Source organism: Lampetra fluviatilis, chromosome 25 (assembly GCF_964198595.1).
Source record: "Lampetra fluviatilis chromosome 25, kcLamFluv1.1, whole genome shotgun sequence".
In the NCBI taxonomy this organism is placed as follows: Eukaryota; Metazoa; Chordata; class Hyperoartia; order Petromyzontiformes; family Petromyzontidae; genus Lampetra; species Lampetra fluviatilis.
This window is the reverse complement of record NC_136299.1, coordinates 10,268,930-10,290,498: the sequence shown is the minus strand read 5'-3', so window position 1 is coordinate 10,290,498 and position 21,569 is coordinate 10,268,930. Positions and strand designations below refer to the sequence as shown.

The window sequence follows — 21,569 nt, the reverse complement described above, 5'->3', positions numbered from 1 at the left end:
TAAAGTGGACCGTCCTAACGAGGGGCGGCGGCGATACGGGAGGGCGCAGAAGGGAGGTTGCGGTGGCCTCCTCCATAAACAAAACCTCCCGCCGTGCGGCGTCCATGCACCAAGGCCGGGTCACGCAAACGTCGCCAGCAGAGGAGGCCGCGCGAGCAAAAACTTTTCCCCCATCGTTCGGAGTGCCGCGACGGTAGATCGAGCCCGGGGACCGTTGGAAACGGACAGCACGCGAACCAAATTGGCGCCGCGACAGCATTCTTCCCCCCCCGATCCCACCCCCTACAGTGTGCGTAGAATCCTGAACCTCGCGAAAATCTGCCAGGGGGGGGGGGATGGGAGATCTACACACACTTGACTAATACACTGCCGGATATCGTTGCCTAATGGGGTATTTTCTTTTTTTAACCTTGGCACTTTATCGACCATAAAGTTGTTATTTTACGGTGCTGTAATTAAAATTTAAAAAAAATCACAGTTGAAGATGCAGTTTTGTGAAAGAACAGCTTGGGGAGCGGTGTTTCAGTGGTCAATGCATGAACGCAGCGATTCCCAGCCACGACGAACATCAGTGGTGGGCGGAACCTAAACCGGTCCTGGCCCCCCCCTTCACCAACCCATGCTGGCCAGCGTGGTGCACTATGGTCAAACAACCTCCATAATCGACACAGAGGTGGCTTAACAAAGGGCTGTAAATAAATATTACTGTTGCCCATCTGCGGTCAAATCCACTGCGGGATGAATGCCTCCCCCCCCCCATGCCACCAAACGAATCTCTCGCGGCCCTTACGACACAACGATCCGTCTCGCTCCTGCCCGCGCGCCCATCTCATCGCTCCATCTCCGTGGTTGTCGCGTGCCACCAGGCGCATTCCCTCCATTCGCTGCAACTCCGCCCTTAGTCTCGCCCACCGCCCGTCCACCCTTCTGCGCGACAGGTCGAGCACGAGCACAAGCCCACTTGCGTTTCTGCCGCCCGTAATCGACAAGGCAGGGGTAATGGCAGTGGTTGAGGGAAGTATTTTGCTTCACAAGTGCGGTTACCCAAGGCGGTGGAGCGAGATAACCACTCGGATCTGCACCCCATCACACACGCACGCACGCGGCTCCCGTGTGGAGTGCGAGAGCGGATCGGCATTACGATAATGCTCGGGTATAATCACTCGTGGAGTTAATCAACCGCAAGGATCGCTGGTGACGGGTGTAATTCTTTTTTTTCCAAAGGCCATTAAGTCTGTGTTGAGAATCTGGCAGGAATTGTGATACATGGCGAGAAGCAAAGCTGTGGCTGGTACGTGGAACACTGTCCCGCAAAATCGACCAGCGCGTAAAACAGTATTCGCGGCAAGGTTGACCAGATCAATAACGTACAGCCCTGTTGTCAATCCGCTGCTGGATGAGGGCCACGGGGGGAGGGGGTCATGCTGGTGAAGGCGGGAGGTTAGACGTGGGAGCGCAGAAGATCAGTACAACAATGGATTTAACTTCAATTGCCCTACCGCTGCTCACCACGTATCCCCACCAGGTACGACCCACCACAAATCCCCGCGGCCAGTTCAGGACTGTTTAGTTTCCGAGATGTGACAGGGTCAGACGCACTGCGGATGATTTGGTGACGGGCGAAGAGCCCAAAGTGGCCGAATCATCGGCACGCCGTTTGCTTTGTCGGCGGTTACCAGCGCCCTCGTTAACCTCCACTCAGCCCAGGACTAACGGATTACAACGCAAACAGCAATCAACCAATTGACGTGCAGCCTCGGCGTTACTTAATCGAGCACCAATAAGGCACAAGTCAAATCCGGCGATATTTGCCGATCGGTAGAGCGTGCGGTCACGAACCGTGGACAGCTACCCTGTGTCACACTTGTTGCGCACACAATAAACGTACAACCCTTCGCCAAGCCACTGCTTGACGAAGCACCCCACCCCCACCCTAACCCCCCCCATCAAGTCGTGTTGCATCATGGTGGTTGTATGACCATACTTCACCACACCGATTGGTGCGGAGAGACCCAACACCGACGTTAGCCGTGGCCGGGAATCTACTTCACAGCCAAGTGCGCTAACCACTGCACCACCGCACCACTGCAGAGCCGCGCCGTCCATCGTCACCGTGCCCCAGCACGACGAGCCGAGCGATCAAACAGCTCCCTTGGAAACGCCTGCAACTGCTTTGTCTGCATCTGAGCGAGTATTTGCGCAACAAGGACTTGCGTGGCCGTGCCCTCTACCACATGCCCCGCCCTTATTCCGGTTAGCTCCACCCCCCATCCCGCCCCACCCCACCCACGTCAGGATTGCAATGACCAATCACATTTGGCGAACGTGCCGCGTGATGAAGTACGTCACGACGAATCGGCGAGCAGATCGACGTCTCTGCTGCGAGCGGCCGAGTTGCGCGACCGCTCGCAATCGGTTGTAGAGAGACGTCCACACACAAGCAAATTCAGTTGCGTGCAAACAGAGTTGCGTGACCGATCGCTCAGGGGTGGGCCCGGCGTGAGGTTCGAGGCTGCGGCACGATGCAAGGAGGCCGCCTGTGAGATCCGGAAGTCCCTCCGCAGTTTCTACCACGAAATAAAATCCCAAGGGTCAAAGTGATTTCCTGTCCAACCGACAGCGGGGCAGTGAGTGCTCATCAGCAAGTTTGAAGCTCTGAGCCAGTGGAAATTACACATTTATATGACGGGGGCAGGTATTCCCGTATGACCACTCATGACTGCGGTGCTTATTTTATCGACCGCAGAGTGATGATGGGCTGAGCCAAGCCTCAACCCGACTGGAATTTGAACTTGCGACCTTCCAATTGAAGGGCAAGCTCTCACACAGGATCATAGGTGAGCTTGCCGATAATTCAAAATACATTCGCTTCAAAGACGTCGTGTTAGGAGGTACAAACGTGGGTCATTTTGTGATTAGCAATGGAGGTTAACACTACGGTATGGGGGGGGGGGGGGGGACACATCTAAATTAAATTAAACTACACCTACAATCACAAAAACCTTTAAATCAAAGGGTTCACGAATAACATTGATTGACCGAAGTTCACAATGGCCGGTTGGATGTCAAAAAAAATCAAAGCAAAATTCCCCTAACCCCCGCCCCCTGACAGCACACAGTGGTATAGCATGGTTGGCATGGTTGGCATGGTTGGCATGGTTGGCATGGTTGGCATGGGCTCTGTGTGCAACGCAATGAAATTGAAACATTTTGTCCCAACTACCTCGCTTGGTGTACAGGAGGTCGTGGGTTCGATCATTACCCTGACGCATGTACATTTGGAGTTTGCATGTTCTCTCTTCCCGTGGCCGTGTGGATTTTTGTCCGGGTAATCCGGTTTTTCCCTCCACATTAAGAATCAACGTGTGCTCATGAGAGTATTTAGCTGCTGTAAATTTCCACGTGAAAAGCCACTTCGTTGACCTATCATTTGTGGCCAGGTCGCTTCTGAAAAAGAGCTATATCGCCCATTTGGCCTTACCTGGTAAATTTCCAAAAAATGTTCATTGCACCCCAGTGCAGTTGCACCACCTGCACACTCGCCAGCTAGGCCAACGAGCGCCTAAGCTCGGCCAAAACTAGGAGACATGAACCGGAGCAGAGAGGACAAATTCTATCCATGTGCAGACGTGGCTTCACCCCGACAGCTGCAACGCTCGGCACTGAGAACGGCAGACGTCTTGACGCGGCCTCTCTCCATCTCCCCCACGCCACCCCCCCTCCTCCCCGCCTCGAGTGGCGGGCGGGGAGACCCGGGGCTCCGTCACTTGGTCCCGTTGAGCACGCGGACCGTCTGCCGGCCGTAGCGGTAGTAGCTGTAGCCGGATCCCACGGTGGTGAGCGCCGTCACGTACCTTGGGCGCACAAACACAAAGATCCCCCCCACTCCGTGTAGCCTCCGTAGGCTGGTTGGGGCAAGTGCTGCTCGCCAGAATGGCGTAACGAGGGGGGTGTGACCCAGCACAATGGCCAGCCAGCTGCCTGTCTCCCCAGTGGTGATGTTTAGACGTCAACATACGAATGGGCCTAGGACCGGTTCAGATATCACACGCCGCTGGTGTTAACCGCGGCCGGGAATCCAACTCAGGTCGGCGGGTTTGTCGCAGCGTGCAACCACTGCGCTGCCGCTCCACGCACACAGATCCACGCACACACAGATCCACGCACACACAGATCCACGCACACACAGATCCACGCACACACAGATCCACGCTCGAGCTGGGACCCGTGTCTTTCCGACAGGGTCTTTGACTATAAACACCTGGGCAGTTCACCAGCATAGGTCCACAAGCAAGTTTGACTCTGGTGACGGACGACGCCGTAGATCGAAACTGGTCCCGAGTTTGCTCGTGCTTAACCAATGCTGCGGATGTTGCGCTGGAGCAGAAGGCCTGATGAAACTTGACCTGCCGCTGTAAATGTCGTGCAATGCGACTCTGCCCTCTGGTGGTGAAACCGCGTGTGAAAAAAAAAATGCAAGCGCCGAAGCCATTGACTGTGCAGCAGACGCTGAAAACTAATTTCTTTAGAACTGCTTCTTGTGTTTAGTTTGTTGTCCTTCCCCGCACCTCCGATTAGCACGGTTTGCTCCGTACGGTTCAAAACAAGTTGAACATACAGTACATGCATACTGCCGAGACGCAACTTTTGTCACTGCTGGCTGAGCGACTCCCTACGCTGTGCTGTGCGTACTCGGTGGGGGGTTTAGGGTGGTCAGTGCGGGTCGGCGAAGGCGGTGCAGTGCGGTGCGTCGCAGTGTGGTGGTGGTGTTGGTGTGCAGCGCGGCGGGGATCACCAGAGCGCCACCAGCAGGGGGCTGTCCATTTGGTGCAGCACCGGCGCAGCCAGAGACGCGGCCACCAGGAAGAGCTGCACGGCCGTGTTCACCTACGCGCGCACGCACGCACGGTCAAATGCGCGCGCACGCGCAAAGCTCCCTTGTGTAGCCTACATAAGGCGTGGGGGAAAGTACCGTGAGCGAGCAACTTTTAAGGCCTCAACTGACTTATACCAAGGTCAGGGGTCGGCGACCTGTGGCTCCGAAGCCGCATGCGGCTCTTCGAGGGCCGCTTCGTGACACGTTATTCATTGAGGGCCACACCGTCGCGAATTCACCACGAGCACTGCGCCTCTTGAGATATTGAAGTTTTTTTTACCGAAATCGAAAAAAATGGCTCTTCTTGTTATTGTTGTTGCCAACCCCTGATCTAGGCACAGTTACCCATAACTCCACGAAGATCCCCTGTATAGCCTCAACAGACTGTTGGGCAGGTGCTGTTCGTGAGCACCTATGAACGCTGGCACAGCACACGAGGGGGTGGGTAGCCATCACCACGCCCTTTGTCTCCCCAGTGGTGAAATTTTTTACACACCGTACCAGGTTCTCATTTAAGGCTGAGTGGAAACAGGGGAGGCCCAGGAACGGTCCAGGTAATCAGCACCGGTTTTGGTGGCCATGAGCGGGATTGGTATTCGGGTCGCTGAGTCCGTAGTGCAGCGCGCTGACCGCTACACATACACGCTTGGGCTTGTCTTACGATCGATTGAAAAGCTGTAATTGGTCCATAACATGTATCGACTTGCCTTGCTGATGAGCGTTGGTTTAAGCTGGGCAGTAGCAAAACGTGGATTGAAGTATCGAGCCAGGGTGCACTAGAAATATATAAAACGACACAGCAGCAAGAACATCAAGTTACATACGCGCTTATAACCAGAGCTGTGGGTAAGCTGGGTACTCGGCACGCTACCCGTTAAAAAATCAAGACAACACAAGCCATTTAAATTCAACGTGCAACAAATACGCACTGCGATCGCGACTCCTGAATCGAGATCACCTGAATGAATGGCAAAGCGGCAGAGATTGTTTTGTGCCCGAAACTAAATGTGTCCAACTTAATTCCAAGTTAAAACTTCACTGTAATTCTCAACATCGGCAGGTTTTTTTATTTATTAACAGAGCGCAGCACGATAGGCAAAGGTTTCAACGGGTGTAAAGCGCGGTGCAAATAATTACATGACGATTACCTTCATAATGAAGATCAACAAACAGAGGTGCCCTAATGAAGAGAGTTTTTAAATCAGTGAGCATGAGCCGCTGTGACACGTGGATAAGAAATACGGACACTGACAAAGATACTGAAACAAAAGCTGAAGAGTGCGCAAACAAGCGTGGCGAAAGAGGTGTACGCTGGGAATTACACCGAAAGGCAGAGGGATACAAGAGGTCATACGTAAGTGAGAAACATCTTACCGACTATTAAAAGTGCAAGTGGGTTTTTGCGTAGGACATGTCGCTGTGAGGGATGATGGCTGGGTGGTCTAGCCTTACTTATGACAGAGTGGCAGCCGAAGGAGAGAAACAATCTGGATAGGATGCCCACTGTGGAGACGGGGCGGTGAAATCTGCTCGTGTGCAGGAGCAAGGTGCATGGATCGTTGCATCTCGCGACCGTGAGCGACAGCTGACAGCAGCTTAGGGATGCTTTGGTCCCAGCAGTGGATAGATAGTGACTGTTGCTGCTGATGATGATGCTGCTGCCAGTGCAGGTTTAGTGCGGTACTCACTGGAGGAGGCACTGTGCGGTAGCGCACGTAAAAAACAGCGCCGATGAGAGCGATGTCCCTCGAAATGATCAGGGCGGTCAGCGGCACTGCCAAACACACAATGGCGCCACGGTGGCGCGATGTTAACAACTTCGCCTGGGATATAGAAGGTAGTGGGTTCGATGCCGACCCTGACGCCTGTCATATTTGGAGTTTGTTGTTAGCCCCATGGTCACGTAGATTGTTTTTTCTGGGTCCTCCGGTTTTTCCCTCCACATTTAGAATGGACGTGCGTTCGGAGTATTTGGTTGCGATAAACTTCCACGTGATAAGCCACTACGTTGAGTTATCATTTGTGGCCAGGTTGCTTCTGAAAAAGAGCTACATAGCTCAGTGGGCCTTACCTGGTAAAATAAAAAATAGTTTAGTAAGTAATTTAGTTTAGGTTCGTCACGGTTTAACAAAGGGGGCCGTAAATTATTATTTCAATTAAGTGCGGGTAGTGTGCGAGACCCTACGAACCAGTGTCTCTGAATGTGGGCGGGTGGCCGAGTGGCTCAAAGAGGTCAGAGCGCTGAGATGGTACTGCTGAGAATTCAAACCGGGTAATCAAGTGTAGTAATTTGAAGGTCTTGGTCCACTCACCAATAATGACTTAATTTGATCAAATGCAAGCTCTTGAGAAATGAAACCAATATTGGCATGACCGACATACGATGAACATTACTCCCAGTGGCATGAAAAAAATATATGCCCTGTGGTAGGACAGGTTGAAGAGAGCTGCCCTCTACTCTGTGGACCAGAGGTGCACTTGAAGGGATCTCAGAAGTAGTTCTGTGACATTTGCTTCTGACACCGTTGTCAAACAACTGCTCTGCGAGAGCTCCCAATGGACACATGGTCTCATGACCTGAAGCCGACAGCACAATCTGAATAAACTTGGGAGAAATCAAGATGGGGAAAAATAGAAAGTCCAAGTCATTTGTCACTGGGTGCAGGTGTTCGCCAAGTGCTCGCATAGATCTGGACGAGGGCAAGTGAGAAACGTCACGTGTTCACCTAAGCCGTTCATTTATTATTACACGCTTTTATTGAACTCACTTTTCGTCTGTTGTATCCTCAAAAAAGAAATCTTGTAACTCAATTTTTACACACTTCCCAATGTGCTATCGACTGCAAACTTCGTATAGCTATGTCATACTGATGACAACACGATATTAGATCATAAAAACTCCAAAACATATATTTTTAAACTTTTACACGCTTTTATTTAACTTACTGTATGTGTTGTCGTATCCAAAAATCTTGTAACACAATTTCAACCGTATTCCCAATGTCGTATCGACTGCAAACTTTGTATAGCCATGTCATACTGATGATAATACTATATTCTATCATTGAAAATAAAAATAAATATATTTTTAAACAATTTTTTTAACGGCTCTAATTGTCCATGCTCAACTGACGTTGCCTGTAAATCACCACGGTCTCTTACGTCACGGCAAGCCTCGGGGAGCCACGCCCAGGGGCGGGGGATGTGGAAGGAGGGGAGGGGCGATGGGGGAAGGGGGCAGAGGAAGGGGCAGCTCGGAGAGTACATTTCATTAAAGCGTGTATTTTTAAATATTTTATATCGAGGAGAGCCTCGCTAAATGAACGCGGACAAGGTCGGCCAGTGGCGCGGGACAACATCTGGACTGCGCGGTGAGCGGAGCAAACTCATGCTCACCAGGAATGAGGTGAGCGCAGGTGAGGCTGATGTAGAGGACGCTGATGAGGATCTTATCTGCGAGAGGGTCGAGGGCGCTGCCCAGCGCAGACTGCTGGCTCGGCCAGGTCCGTGCGATAAATCCGTCCAGCTGCCGTCGGAACAAAAACAGGGTGCAGCGAGTCCGTAAGCACGGGTCTCTTCCCGGACATCACAGCACCGTTTTCTTTGACACGCATCGCGGTCCGTTTCACACGGGATGCTGAGACATTGCTGCCCACGTTGACATTAGTAAACTCGGTTCGGACTCTCGTCTGTGAGGTCCTCCTCCCTGACATGAGGACTAATTCCACTCTCTCTGGGACGGTAATTTTATATCAAGGCCATCTCTCTTCTGTATACACTGATTTACAATATACGGACAATATAGTAAACCACTGTAGCCTGCGCTCCTTCAGTCCTGAAATCTCCGATTGCTGACCCTTGCCGTGCCCTGGGTATATCAACAACTGACGTCTCTCCTTTGTCGCGTTACATTCGGCTACATAAGAGTTATGAATGGAAGTGTTCTCATAGCATGGAGGCATGGCAATCCCAACGATTGGAACGTCTTCTTCGTGGCATTTATTCCCACTTACATAGCGTAAATCTCCCTCGTCCGCTTCCTCCACTCATCCCCATCCTGAAATGAATAACACCTGATGCATGCCCCAGTAAAAGTTTTTGGTTTTATTTTAATGCCAACTCAACTGAATCAGTGCCCCTTCTCTTCCTAATCACTTCCACACCTCAACCAATATGCAATGGGGAAGGCCAAATGTCTTACAACTCTTCAGTCATTCTATTTCTTCCTCGACTGCTGCTACGGAGCCTGCATTTACCAAGGCTTGGTTGGAACAACACAACGGCAATATAATGAATTAATTAGAACATAATAGAAAGACAAAAAAAATACAAATAAAAGCACACTAAAAACCTACGTTCCCGCTCGCAGTCCCTACTACGTGAGTGATGCACTGAGCCCAACCTTCTCCCCTTCCCATAACCTACTGAGTTTGGACTTCAGCTCCACGGAATTCCTGTACCCCCCCACCCTCTCCCTGCCCTTTACCGGGTTCTTGAACAAAAAAAGCCAAGCACACAAGTGTTGAGGATGAGTGCGGGGGGGGGGGTGCTGAACGCGAATATCGCTGGAGACGGGCGAGTCGTACGAGGTCGGTGACGCCGGCCAGCGAGAGGAGCCCCAGCGCCAAGCCGAACTCCTCGTCGGCGACGAGGCACGCGATGACGGGAGAGAGCGCGATGCGCGTCACGCACAGGGCGTTGGGCACCGTCCAGGGGTTCTCGTACTGCCACGCACACCAAAAACAAATGCCCACCAAAAACAAATGCCCACCAGTCAAATGCAGTACTCTCAGATAAGGTGGTAATATAATATAATTGATAAGTATCGAGCGCCTTCGTGCAAGGCGGTTGACAAGAGCTTACAAAACGGTGACAGAATGGAATGATTTTGATGGTGGGGGCGCTCGACTAGGACTGAGGAATGAGTGACTGCGATATAGGTACTTGGGGATCAAGAAGGGGTAAGGGAGGGATGTGAAGGAGTAGGATGGGTGAGGGGAGGGAAGGAGGTTAAGAAGGAAGGCTACTTAATATGCAAGGTAAGTCGATGATAATGAAGCCGTTAGCTGCCGTCCATCTGTCTGTAACGTGGAGGAGTGATAACTTTCGTAGTGATTATCCGATATGAACGAAACTTTAGAATCAAGTTGTTTTACTCTTACGGACTTATCATGTTGAAAAACGGTCGAATATAGTTTAGGGTTTCCAAGAAACTTGATGACATGCCAGACCAAAAAAGGACTACGACCTGACAGGTACCGGTGGGTGTCCGTACTAATAAACTTCTTCCGAGGACAAACTCTTTTTGCAACGCGTTACGTAATCCAAGGTTAAGTATGCTTTTTATTAAACAAAAAACGCTTTAAGCTGAAATAACAAAAACAAATAATGCGCTGTTTACGAAAGTTGTATACTACTGCAAAAATATATATAACCAAAAAATGACGGCTAAATTTCCTTTTCCAAATAAAAAAAAACCGAGGGTAATTTACCAGCTCTGAGAAGATGTTCTCTTTGGCCGAGTTGCCGGGAGCCCGAGTCCCCGAGGCAGCTCCCGACGCGTCGCCCTCTCCTCCTCCCCGACCCCGAGTGTCGTCGCTTCCCCCGCTGCCCTCCTCGGGACCTTTCGCCCCGGCGGAGCGGCTCCCCCCGGCGTGAGGGGTTCGCGCTACGCCCCTCCAAGTCGACCGCAGCAGGGGATGGCCCCAGCGCCACCCCGATGTGACGACTTGGGGGGACCTGAGCGACCGTTCACTCGGACAGAGGCCACAGTGGCGGCTGCTGTTGCTGTTGCAGCAGCTGCAGTAGCAGCAGGCATAGCAGGTGCTCCTGTTGCCCAATGAACGGGAGCGGATGGTCGTGGTGGCTGGACTGCCTGGTCTCCTGAAGTGTCTCAACGACGCCACATATCCTCGTGTTTGTCCCACGACAGAGGGTGAGAACAATGGGGATGACGGTGACAGTGACGATGATGGTATTGTGGAGCAACTGGACGGAAAGGTGGCGGGACAAGACAGGAAAGAGGGAAAAGAGGAGCAGCACGAAGTGGAGAACGACGACAAGGAGGAGGAGACCAAGGGCAGGGGGCAGAAAGGGGAGACCGATTTTGATTCAAGTATTGATGACGGCGACAGCCGCGACAGTGAGGGGGATAACAGTGACGGCGAAGATGGCGACGACGATGATGACGGTGATAATGAAAGAACAGAGGCGTGTGAGAAGGATAAACAGAAGGATGAGGAGGTCGACGAGGAACGGAGGCACCGACCAAGCGCTGACATCGTCACCATCACCATCTTCGCCCTCTTTCACCGCGCGAGTCCAACGTTACTCATGTCCTCACACGCGCTGCTGCCCGGTCCGTTGCGCAGGAGGCGCCCGGTGCCGCTGTTGTTGCTGTTGGTTTGGTTGTTTGTTGTCTTTGTTTACTCTTACGAGGACGACAACAACAACAACTTCAGAGCGGACAACACGCGGGGCCTGGGCGCGGCCATGATTGCTGCCGTAAAGCAGCGCGACAGCTGACGAGTCGAGGTCGTAAAGTATATTTTTTTCGCGTGCGGTGAAAGTTGGTGGGGAAAGGGGGGGGGTCTTCTTTTTACGACGTTTTACGACAATCGCATTCAACGTACACTTTTTGTCAAGGTCATTGGGTCAAAGTGTCAACCTCAAGACAATTGCGTGGATGACACCACATCTCGCCATCGCTATCCTTTCCCGCCAGGTTACACGCTTCAGACTCTCCGGCGGCGGCGTCGAAACAAAAGAGAGGCTTTGTTGGCCCCGTGGGCTTTACTGGGGAATGAAACTTTGTGAACTTAAAACTTTATGAATGGATTTCGATTTAAAGCTTTCGTGACTGCAGGGATTAATTTTCTAGGTTCTTTTCGGTAAAGTCACGTAGAAGGGAAATAATAAAATAAAAAATAAACATAATAAAATAACATTGTTTTATTATGTTTTATTTTTGTTATTTTATCATTATAGTCACGTAGAAGGAAATAATAAAATAATAAAAATACAAATTTTACAAAATAAAATAAAATGTATTTTATTATGTTTTATTTTATTATTTCCCTTTTATGTGACTTTATGAATGGAGAGCAGACCCCCTGTTTTTGAAACATCGCCACCATCCATCTCTCTGCCAGGCATTAGTAACACTCGCGTTTCAAAGCCAGAAGAATTGCATCGGTTCGAGATTTGACTAGGGCACCTTTCTCTGTGTGTGTGTGTGAGTCCGTTGATCTTTTTTGCGCACCGTTCGTAACCAACCGTGCTAGTGTGGAGTTTATACCCTTTGGTTCTTTCGGTAAAGTCACGTAGGTATAAAATAAAATGAATCACGACGTTTCGGGCGCAACACAAGCGTCCGTCATCAGGTGGGAAAGCGTGGTCTGCTGCTGAGGCAGCAGACTGTTTTAAAAGGTTTGAAATGGGTGTAGCCCAAGGGTCATAAAGAAGTGGCCCGGGGCACGTGATGTTAATGTGAAAAATTAGCATGTAACTTTCTATACCTTTTTTTCTATACCTACGTGACTTTACCGAAAGAACCACAGAGTATGGATTCCTGCAGTCATGAAAGCTTCAAATGAAGAGTGTGGAGTTTGTGTATTCTCTCCCTCTCTTCTGCCTGGGTTTCCTCCAGAATCTCCGTGTTCCTTCCAGAGCAGCAAAGAATCCACACCCAACGCTACGACACCAGAATTGTCAAAACATCCCCACGGTCAGAAGTTGTCTGGAGAATGACTCAATTGGGATTAGAAAATCTACATCATGAGACCTCCTTTGCCAGTACCAAAATCTAATAATAGGGTTTTTCCACTTTTTTCTGACAACACAACTGAAACCTTATGATATTTTAGTACTGGCAAAGGAGGTCGAATGATGTAGATGCTCACCCCGAGCCCTCATTACTTTGATAGTGCATTGTCTTTGAGCTGTACGCCTTTTGGCGTCCTCTGGTCTAGCACCAATTGAGACGAGGCTCAAAAGAAAGCCGTCCTTTGGTGTGGACCAATCAGTTTCAAGGACAATGCATATATTATCATAGTGTGTTTTTTTCGATTTTAAGCTTTCGTGACTGCAGGGATTCATCTTCTTGGTTCTTTCGGTAAAGTCACGTAGAAGGGAAATAATAAATAATAAAGATAAAACTGAATAAAATAATATAATAAAATAATAATATAATATATAATAATAATATAACATAAAATAATATAATAATATAATAATATAAACATAATTTGTTGTTTAATTTGTATTATTTTATTATTTCCCTTCTACGTGACTTTACCGAAAGAACCAAGAAGATGAGTGTGTTTTTTGTTTGCATTTTGACTGAAAGTATTGTGGTTAATACAGACATGAATCCTCGTAAAAAGGTTTCAGTTTTGTTGCCAGAAAATAGGGGAAAACCCCCTATTATTATGGGATACGAGAAGCTTACAAGCTGGAAGACAATAATGAAGCCTCGGGTCCCGTCCTGTGGCTGTGTCCCAATAAAGTGGCTCTTGTCACATCGTCGTCTTGAGTCGTTACGATTCCAAGAACACAGGATGAGATGTTACTATCCTTTGTGCAAGCACTTCCAAGAGTTCATGAACAGTGAGCCTGGTGAAATTTGGGGAGCGCATCGTCAGTAGTGAACCTTTGGTTCCTAGGGTGTTTCGGCCTTTCACACTATACACCCTCCCCAAAGGCGGCCAGCGACAGGGTGATCAATCCTACGCTTGCGTCCCATTCCCAATTAGTCATAGGAGTTGCCTTGTTGTTGATAGCCAACATCCCATGGGACTATGCATGGCAGGGGCGTCCTCCTCCCTGAGTCAAGCATTGTTGACCGCATACCTCCTGGCCCTCTCACTTCGGGGCCCAGCTGGGGTCTTTCCTCTTCATCCAGAGCCACTGACTGCTGCCTTCTGCCGCCTCCACTGTCGTTGAGTACACATCAACGCCTGCCACCGAACACTGTCGATTCCAATTCCAGGACTGTCGGGGTCTAAAACGGAGAGGTGGCAACCGTGTTGGCACTCCGATGCCTGTCTTCCCTTCAGCAGTGAAGAGAGGTTCGGTAAATATAAACAATATAAGCTTTCGTGGCTGCAGGGATTCATATTCTTGGTTCTTTCGGTAAAGTCACGTAGAAGGGAGATAATAAAAAAATATAAAAATATATATTTCTATTATTTTAAAATAATATAAATATATTATAAATATATAATATTTTTATATAATTTTATTATTATAAAATAATATATTTTTAAAAAAACATGTTTAACAAAATATTTATATTTTCACTGCTATATCTTCACCATGGAAAACAATTAAAATATGTTTATTTTATTTTAACTTGCATTGTATTTAACGGCCCTGCACGATTATATGTTTTAATTAATTAATATGTCGATTCAAATTCCCAACTCCCAATCTGTGATGTTATGGAGGAGCGGTCGTGCCGTGGTTAGTACATTGCGTGGAAAATCCCGACAACCTGAGATCGATTCCCTGTTACGGCTAACATTATTGAGGAGTCATACTTGACCAGGTTATAAGCCTCCCCTAGGTCGACTCAGCCTAAAAATGAGTACCTGATGCGGTGTGTAAACAACATCACTGGGGAGACAAAGGCGGCCGGGCGTGGTGTTGGCCACCCACCCCTTCGTGCGCCGTGCCGGCCTTCATAGGTGCTCGCTAACAGCACTCGCCCCAACAGTCTGTTGAGGGCTATACGGGGGATCTTTGTCTTTGTGTCTGTGTGTGTGTTGGTATGTGTATGTGGTTGTTAGTGGTTGTGGCGTCAAGCCTCAGACCCTCCCAGCTCCTTTTCATGAAACACGAAACTAAACTTCACCGTCTCGGCTGGACCAACATCTGGCTTATATTATACACTCACAGACGCACACACACACACACAGTCACACATACGGACACACATACGACTTAGGGAGGTCTTCATCTAGCAGTAGATCGATCAAAGCGATTTCCTGCTCAAATATCATTGGGGCGGTGCCTGTTTGCAGTCCTGAGCCAGTGGTGGAAATTCCATATTCTCATGGTGGGAGCGAGTCTAACCCAGAGGACAAAGCAACTGTCGATTTCCCCACAATGTGGTGTATCCATTGTATCGACCCCAGAATGATGATGGGGCCCCTCGTTCTCACGCGGAATAACCTGGCCGCTGTTAAGGCGCGTACGTAACGCGCCCGCGCGTGTCTGCAATGTGTCCCAGTTTGCTGCTATTGCTTGACTGCCCCCTTGTCTCTCTCTCCGTCTCTCACACATTCGCAAGATGAGTTTCCCTTGCTTTGGCTCCCACTCCGTCCGTTAGTCTCGACCGCCGCCGGGCGTCATCCCTCACAGCGGCGCTCTTCACTGCACGGCCCCGCAAGCCACTGACGGCTCTTGATGGCCTTTAGTGCGCCCCCCCCCCCCCCCCCCCGATAATGCGCAACGAGTGAAAACACCTCCCCCCCCCCCCGTTATACCGTCAAACCCCCAAATGGTTTCAAATGTGTGGCGGCCCTCTCACTGATGTCGTCTTATCGGTGGCCCTCACTCTGAAAATGCGTGAAGAACGCTGCCTTAGAGAGACGCGTCCTGCGCAGAGCGAAGGAAGAAGAGGGTCGTACTTGTCACGAATCGATGATTTTGGTACGGTCTGTCTCGTTTGTACTGCCTCGATTGTGTTGTCCGTTTCATTTGCGTTCAGTCGTTTTTTGTTCTGTCTGTCGTTGATGCTTTGCCGTCGATGTCATTTCTCTAATGTGCGTGTTTTGCGTAAGCCGCGCGTACCTCCGATTCGAACGGTTGGCTACGTACGGTGCGATAAAAGTTCAACATACATGCATACCTCGTCTTTCAGTGCAATTGCAAGCCATGCTTCCTTGCGCAACTTCTCAGCTGTTGTCCCAATTTCTTTGTCAATATCCACGATAAGCAGCGTACTAATGTATGTTGAACTTCTTTCGCACCGTACGTAGCCAACCGTGCTTATCGTAGGTGCGGAGGAAGGACAGCAAACTTAAACACAAAAAGCAGTTCGAAAGAAATGAGTTTTCAGTCTAGATTTAAAGGTACAAAGCTCCCAGTGGCTTACAAATATCGGGAGGAGAGCGTTCCAGACGGCCGCAGAAGCGCATCTGAAAGCGCGCGATGCAGACGACATTTTTCGATCAGTGCATGTAGTACATGCTATCGCATGGATCAGACACATTCACAGGGAAAACGGCGTCGTGATTATTATTAGTCTTCCATGGTTTTCCTAATGGGCTATTCTTACACGGGGAAATCAGCTCGTGTGCAGGTGCTTGATGGATCGTTACATCGCAGAATTGTGACAGCTGGTGACGGCCTTTATCGAGCAGTGGACTGATCACGGCTGATGGATGATGATGATGATGATGAGATGCCCAATGTGGTATCTATAGGACGCAGTCATGTGCAAGGACTAGAAATAATGTTTTATTAAAAGTGAAAAAAATGTTATCCTTGCAATAATGCGTGCAATTCATCACGCTTGCGCCTTGAAGTGCGCGTCTTATCAAAGGCAGCCGTAGCTACGAAAAATCTAAAAGAACCCCACAAAAAAAACCCGAGCGCACATTCCTGGTGATGTTTGCCATGTGCGTGTAACGTGTGCGCGAGACTTTACGACAAATCGCCTCCAAGCTCAACTTGTTTCCTGCCCAGAGGCGAAATTACCTTTCCCCTACGCTCCCTCTCTCTCTCTCTACCCGACAGCGATTTTCAGTTGTGGTGGTGATGAGGGTCGTAGCGAGGGAGTTGTTTTGGGGGGGGGGGGCGTGGGGGGGGGGGCGGTAGAGGCTGGGGGTGACGAGGGGAATAGCGAAGACGGACGGGGTGGATGGTGGTGGATGTGTTGATGGTAATGATGATGATGATTTGGTGATCATCATGGCGATGGCGCTGATGGTAACGTTGGTCGTGCTGCTGGCAATGCTGCTTGTGATGGTCGGTGATGCGAGTGATGATGATGGTGCTCGTTGAGATGGTGCCCGTGGCAGTCGTGATGACGGTGGTGGTGGTGGCGATGGAGACGCGGACACCTGAACTCGAGTGCCGAACAAACTCAAAGGCTCCCCCCTCACTCCTCCCCAGACCCCCAATCATCCCCTCCCCCACCTATTTCCCCCGCCCCGTGTCTTGTTACTGATTGCGCCTCGGAGCCCCGGACTTGACGCTGCTGTGGATGCGAGGTGACGGCTCCGGCTGTGATGGAAGTGGGGGGGGGGTGTGGGGAGCGGCCAGGTGGACGCGTAGTGGTGGTGGCGGTATCGAGACTCGGGCGTGGGCCGCCGCCACCCACCCCTCACTGTGTGTGAGGGTGTGTGTGTGGTGTGTGTGTGGTGGGTGTGTGTGAGGGTGTGTGTGGTGTGTGTGGGTGTGTGTGGTGTGTGTGTGGTGTGTGTGGTGTGTGTGGGTGTGTGTGGTGTGTGTGGTGTGTGAGGGTGTGTGTGGGGTGTGTGGGTGTGTGTGGTGTGTGGTGTGTGTGGGTGTGTGTGGTGTGTGTGGTGTGTGGGTGTGTGGGTGTGTGGGGAGCCGAGTTTGATTCCCGCTCAAGGCCAACAGCCAGTGACGATTATCTGAACCGGCCCTGGGCCTCCCCTAGGTCGACTCAGCCTCAAATGAGTACCAGGTGCGTTGCGTAAAAACACAGGCTACTCGGGAGACAAAGGCGGCCGGGCGTGGTGCTGGTCACTCACCCCCTCGTGTGCCGTTCCGGCATTCATCGGTGCTCGCTAACAATACTTTCCCCAACAGTTTGTTAAGGCTATATGGGGAATCTTTGTCTGTGTGTGGAAGAGAGCGGTGGCGCAGTGGTTAGCACACCCGGCGCGCCCCGATGTCAAATACCCGCTCACGGCCAGCATTAGTGGCGAGTGATATCCGAATCAATCCTGGGCCTCTCCTAGGTCGACTCAGCCGTAAACGAGTGCTCGTTGCGGGGTGTAAACGTCAGGGCTTGAGAGACGAAGGCAGTCGAGCATGGGGGTGCCACACCGCCTTCAAATAAAAACAATATCCGAAATGTATTATATTGTTAAATGATTATATTGTAATCTTCGTCGTCGTCATTGCCCCCTGCTGTCAAAACTTGTCAGGGCCCTCCAGGAAAAGTGAGTCAGAATGTGTTTGTTTATACTGGAGGAATCCGATGAGCTATAAAGCTCTGTTTGACAAGATGCCCAGCATTTCACAGATGTCCAGTAGTGTCATGACACAATGGGAATAAATTAAAACATGATTTGTTTATTCTAATTGCCTGTGGCGGGTTTCACGACACATTTGTATTTTTACGCGATCTAATCCAAAAAAAACTATATTGTGGAAAATAAACAAATGCTCCAGAACAGCGTTTTCCCCATCAAGTCTATGCAGGCTACACAGGCTACCTTTGTCTTTGTAAGACATAGCAGTCAACCCATGGCACTTGGGTCTGTGCCGTGACCTGTCAGCGAGCCATCGACACTTCACGTGGCCTCAAAGTCAAAATGCACAGAGCATGGAAAGAGCGCCGTAGCAACACACACACACGCGCGCATTAAGTGTAAGACAACACACACACACACACTTTAAGTGTAACATGCAACAATTAAAATACAAACATTCCCTCGTATTGCAGTACACAAGTGTGCATACATACACACACGTGCCCACACACACAAAGACAAAGATCCCCCGTATATCCTTAACAGATTTTTGGGGCAAGTCCTGCTAGCGAGCACCTATAAAGGCTGGCACAGCACACGAGGGGGTGGATGGCTAACACCCAGTGCCGGAGTAAGCTAGTGCGGGGCCTGTATCATATGTTATAAAGTTGCCCTAAATAAAATAAAAACACATAAATATTATAAACAAATTTTGTACTTGCATAGTAAAGTAATTGTATGTTTTCATTTGCTATACAGCCACGACAATTCGCTAACCTTAAACACCCAGTCGTTCATAAAAGTTGAAGGTGGTATAGTACTATAGTAATAGAGCAAGTGCAGAATCACTGAACCGGAAAGTGCGGGGCCCGTAGCATATGTAGCTACTTTTGCTACTAGGACCATCCGGCACTGCTAACACCACGCCCTGCGTCTACCCAGTGCTGATATTTACACATCGCAACAGGTACTCGTTTACGGATGAGTCGACCTAGGGGCAGGCCATGGACTAGTTCAGTTCGTCGGCATCGAATATTGGCTGTCAGCGCAGCGCGCTAACCACTGCACCACCGCTCCTCCGCACACACGCACATACACAAGAACACACACGAGGGAGAGAGCGAGCGCGAGAGAAATGCAGCTGGGAAATTGGAAGTAAAATTAGCAGCACGTTGTGGCCCCCGTGTTTGTAATCAGGAGGCGAAATGTTTCCTCTGATTGGGTGCTCGTAGCTCACGGCTGGGAGTGGAGCTCGGGAGAGCTTCGCTCGCCGCCCCCTCTGCCGACCCCCCCCCCCCGTCTCGCCTCTCTCCTCCGCCACTTCCACCGCGGTGGAATCAGCTCGCTGCTGCTGCTGCTGCCAGTTCGTGTATTGGATTAGGGACAAGCGTTCCTCGACAATTCATTATATTTTATACGATTATTTCAGTTTAACACGGAGGCTTTCGCGAGCAATATTATCCGTGATGTAGGGTTTTTTTTGGGGGGGGGGGTTAGATCGCGTAGATATAAATGTGTCGTTAAACCCGCCACCACCCGACACAGCCAATTAGTGAGGTTTGTCACGTGAACAGACCATGGCAATTCGTTACTAGTACATCACTAACCGGTGTTCATCTTCTTGGTTCTTTCGGTAAAGTCACGTAGAAGGGAAATGATATAATAATAATAAAAGCTTTGAAATAAAATAATACATTTATTTTATTATTTCCCTTCTACGTGACTTTACCGAAAGAACCAAGAATATTAATCCCTGCAGTCGCGAAAACTTTACATCGAAATTTAGCTGCAAAGGTCAAACTACAGCCAACACCATGGCCCATTGCGTTGTCGTCAAGGCTGATTGCCAGATACATTTCGCGAGCAGTTTCTCACATAAATACTGTAGCCATATACACTGTAGCCATATACACTGTAGCCATATACACTGTAGACATATACACTGCAGGGTACCCCCTCTCCCCCCCCCCCACCCCCCTACCCCTTGAACCCCCACAGCGTACCCCGACTGTCACCAACCACGCAAGTATTAAAAGACGACGGCGTGTATATTTATTGCGCGTGCTTGATTATTTACACGTGTTGGATTTTTGAACAACATACGGAATAGACTTTATTTGGTCTACGCTAAGCCTCATTTATCGGAAAAAAATATGGTCTGCGGACGCCAAACCAAAGTAATCGATCCCACCACACAGGATATTCCAACCGGAATTTAACGCATATTAAAGTAGTTTTGGCGAGAGATGATATACAAGTCTCCCTCGCTTTATGCGGTAGATTTATTCCAAAGAAATGGGGCGCCAAAGCGAAACCGCGCGAGACAGATGCTGGTGCACACACACACACACGATGCGGGTTTGAATCCAAACCGCATATAGCGAGTCTTGGGTAGATATAGGTTCGTCGCGCGTATGAGAAATCGCACAAACCGAACCCGCGTAAAGCGAGGGAAAGCTGTATAGTAGATTTCACGCCACCACGATCATCGTGCGAATGATACCCCGTCACTTCGGGCTTTTTTTGGAAATCATTTATATACATACTACATTGTTTTTCAAGTACAGTACGCATGTGTAAATCGCGTCTGGAAAAAAAACTGTCCTTTATAAGGGTTCAAAGCCAGAGATTATGGAGACGGCTCACAAACTTAAATCTTGATTTAAAGCTTTCGTGACTGCAGGGATTCATATTCTTGGTTCTTTTGGTAAAGTCACGTAGAAGGGAAATAATAAAGTAATTTTATTACTTTATAAAGTAATTTTATTATTTCCCTTCAACGTGACTTTACCGAATGAAGCAAGCGTATAAACTTAAATCTGATTGTATAGATTGCCCATTCAGCAGGCACTGTCAGTTGAAAATTAGGTAACATATGAACATGAAGCATATTTATATTTGCTTGATAACTGAACACGTTTACGGCGTGATTTGACATATGCATAAAGTTTCTGAAATATATTGCCCCAAATAAATTAAACATAGCAACACCTATTATTTCATGCACAGGCGTCAACTTAAATTTCGATTTAAAGCTTTCGTGACTGCAGGGATTCATCTTCTTGGTTCTTTCGGTAAAGTCACGTAGAAGGGAAGTAATAAAATAATAAAAATAAAACATAATAAAATAATTCTCAGTGAGAATTATTTTATTATGTTTTATTTTTGTCAGTGCGAATTATTTTATTATGTTTTATTTTTATTATTGTATTACTTCCCTTCTACGTGACTTTACCGAAAGAACCAAGAAGAGGCGTCAACTTGTTTTTAAGTTTGACGAGGTTCCCATAGTGTTCGCGTGTTCTCCCTGTAATCGCGTGGAAACGCTGGCAGGACCCTCCTGTGAAAAGAGTGTTAAGACTCAGTGAAGCTTTCAGGGGGGGGGGGAAACTCGCGAAAGAATACTCCTACTACTAATAATGAAAACGTGATGAAAATAACGAAGGTTACGGGAACTTGGAAAAGGAGACAATTGGAGGGAGGGGAGATCGGAAGAGTGGAGATGGGTGCCGCGCGGAAGA

General features: G+C 49.2%; 1 protein-coding gene across 1 annotated transcript; it reads right to left on the bottom strand.

Moving 5' to 3' along the window:
- Positions 1-1,430: 1,430 nt before the first annotated feature.
- CRLS1 (cardiolipin synthase 1) lies at positions 1,431-11,372 on the bottom strand. The gene is made up of 7 exons (XM_078868243.1): positions 10,369-11,372; positions 9,463-9,600; positions 8,273-8,402; positions 6,565-6,650; positions 5,584-5,652; positions 4,796-4,887; positions 1,431-3,854 (listed from the first exon to the last, which is right to left on the bottom strand). The coding sequence occupies exons 1-7, from the start codon at positions 11,170-11,172 to the stop codon at positions 3,764-3,766; spliced, it is 1,410 nt and encodes a 469-aa protein (XP_078724369.1). The 5' UTR covers positions 11,173-11,372; the 3' UTR covers positions 1,431-3,763.
- Positions 11,373-21,569: the final 10,197 nt, after the last annotated feature.

Coding starts and splice junctions, on each gene's coding strand:
- CRLS1 (XM_078868243.1), bottom strand. CDS start 11,172: ATGGTGATGGTGACGATGTCAGCGCTTGGTCGGTGCCTCCGTTCCTCG. Junction 9,601..10,368: donor AGAACATCTTCTCAGAGCTG/GTAAATTACCCT, acceptor TGTGCGTGGCAG/TACGAGAACCCCTGGACGGT. Junction 3,855..4,795: donor CCCCTGCTGGTGGCGCTCTG/GTGATCCCCGCC, acceptor TGTGCGCCCAAG/GTACGTGACGGCGCTCACCA.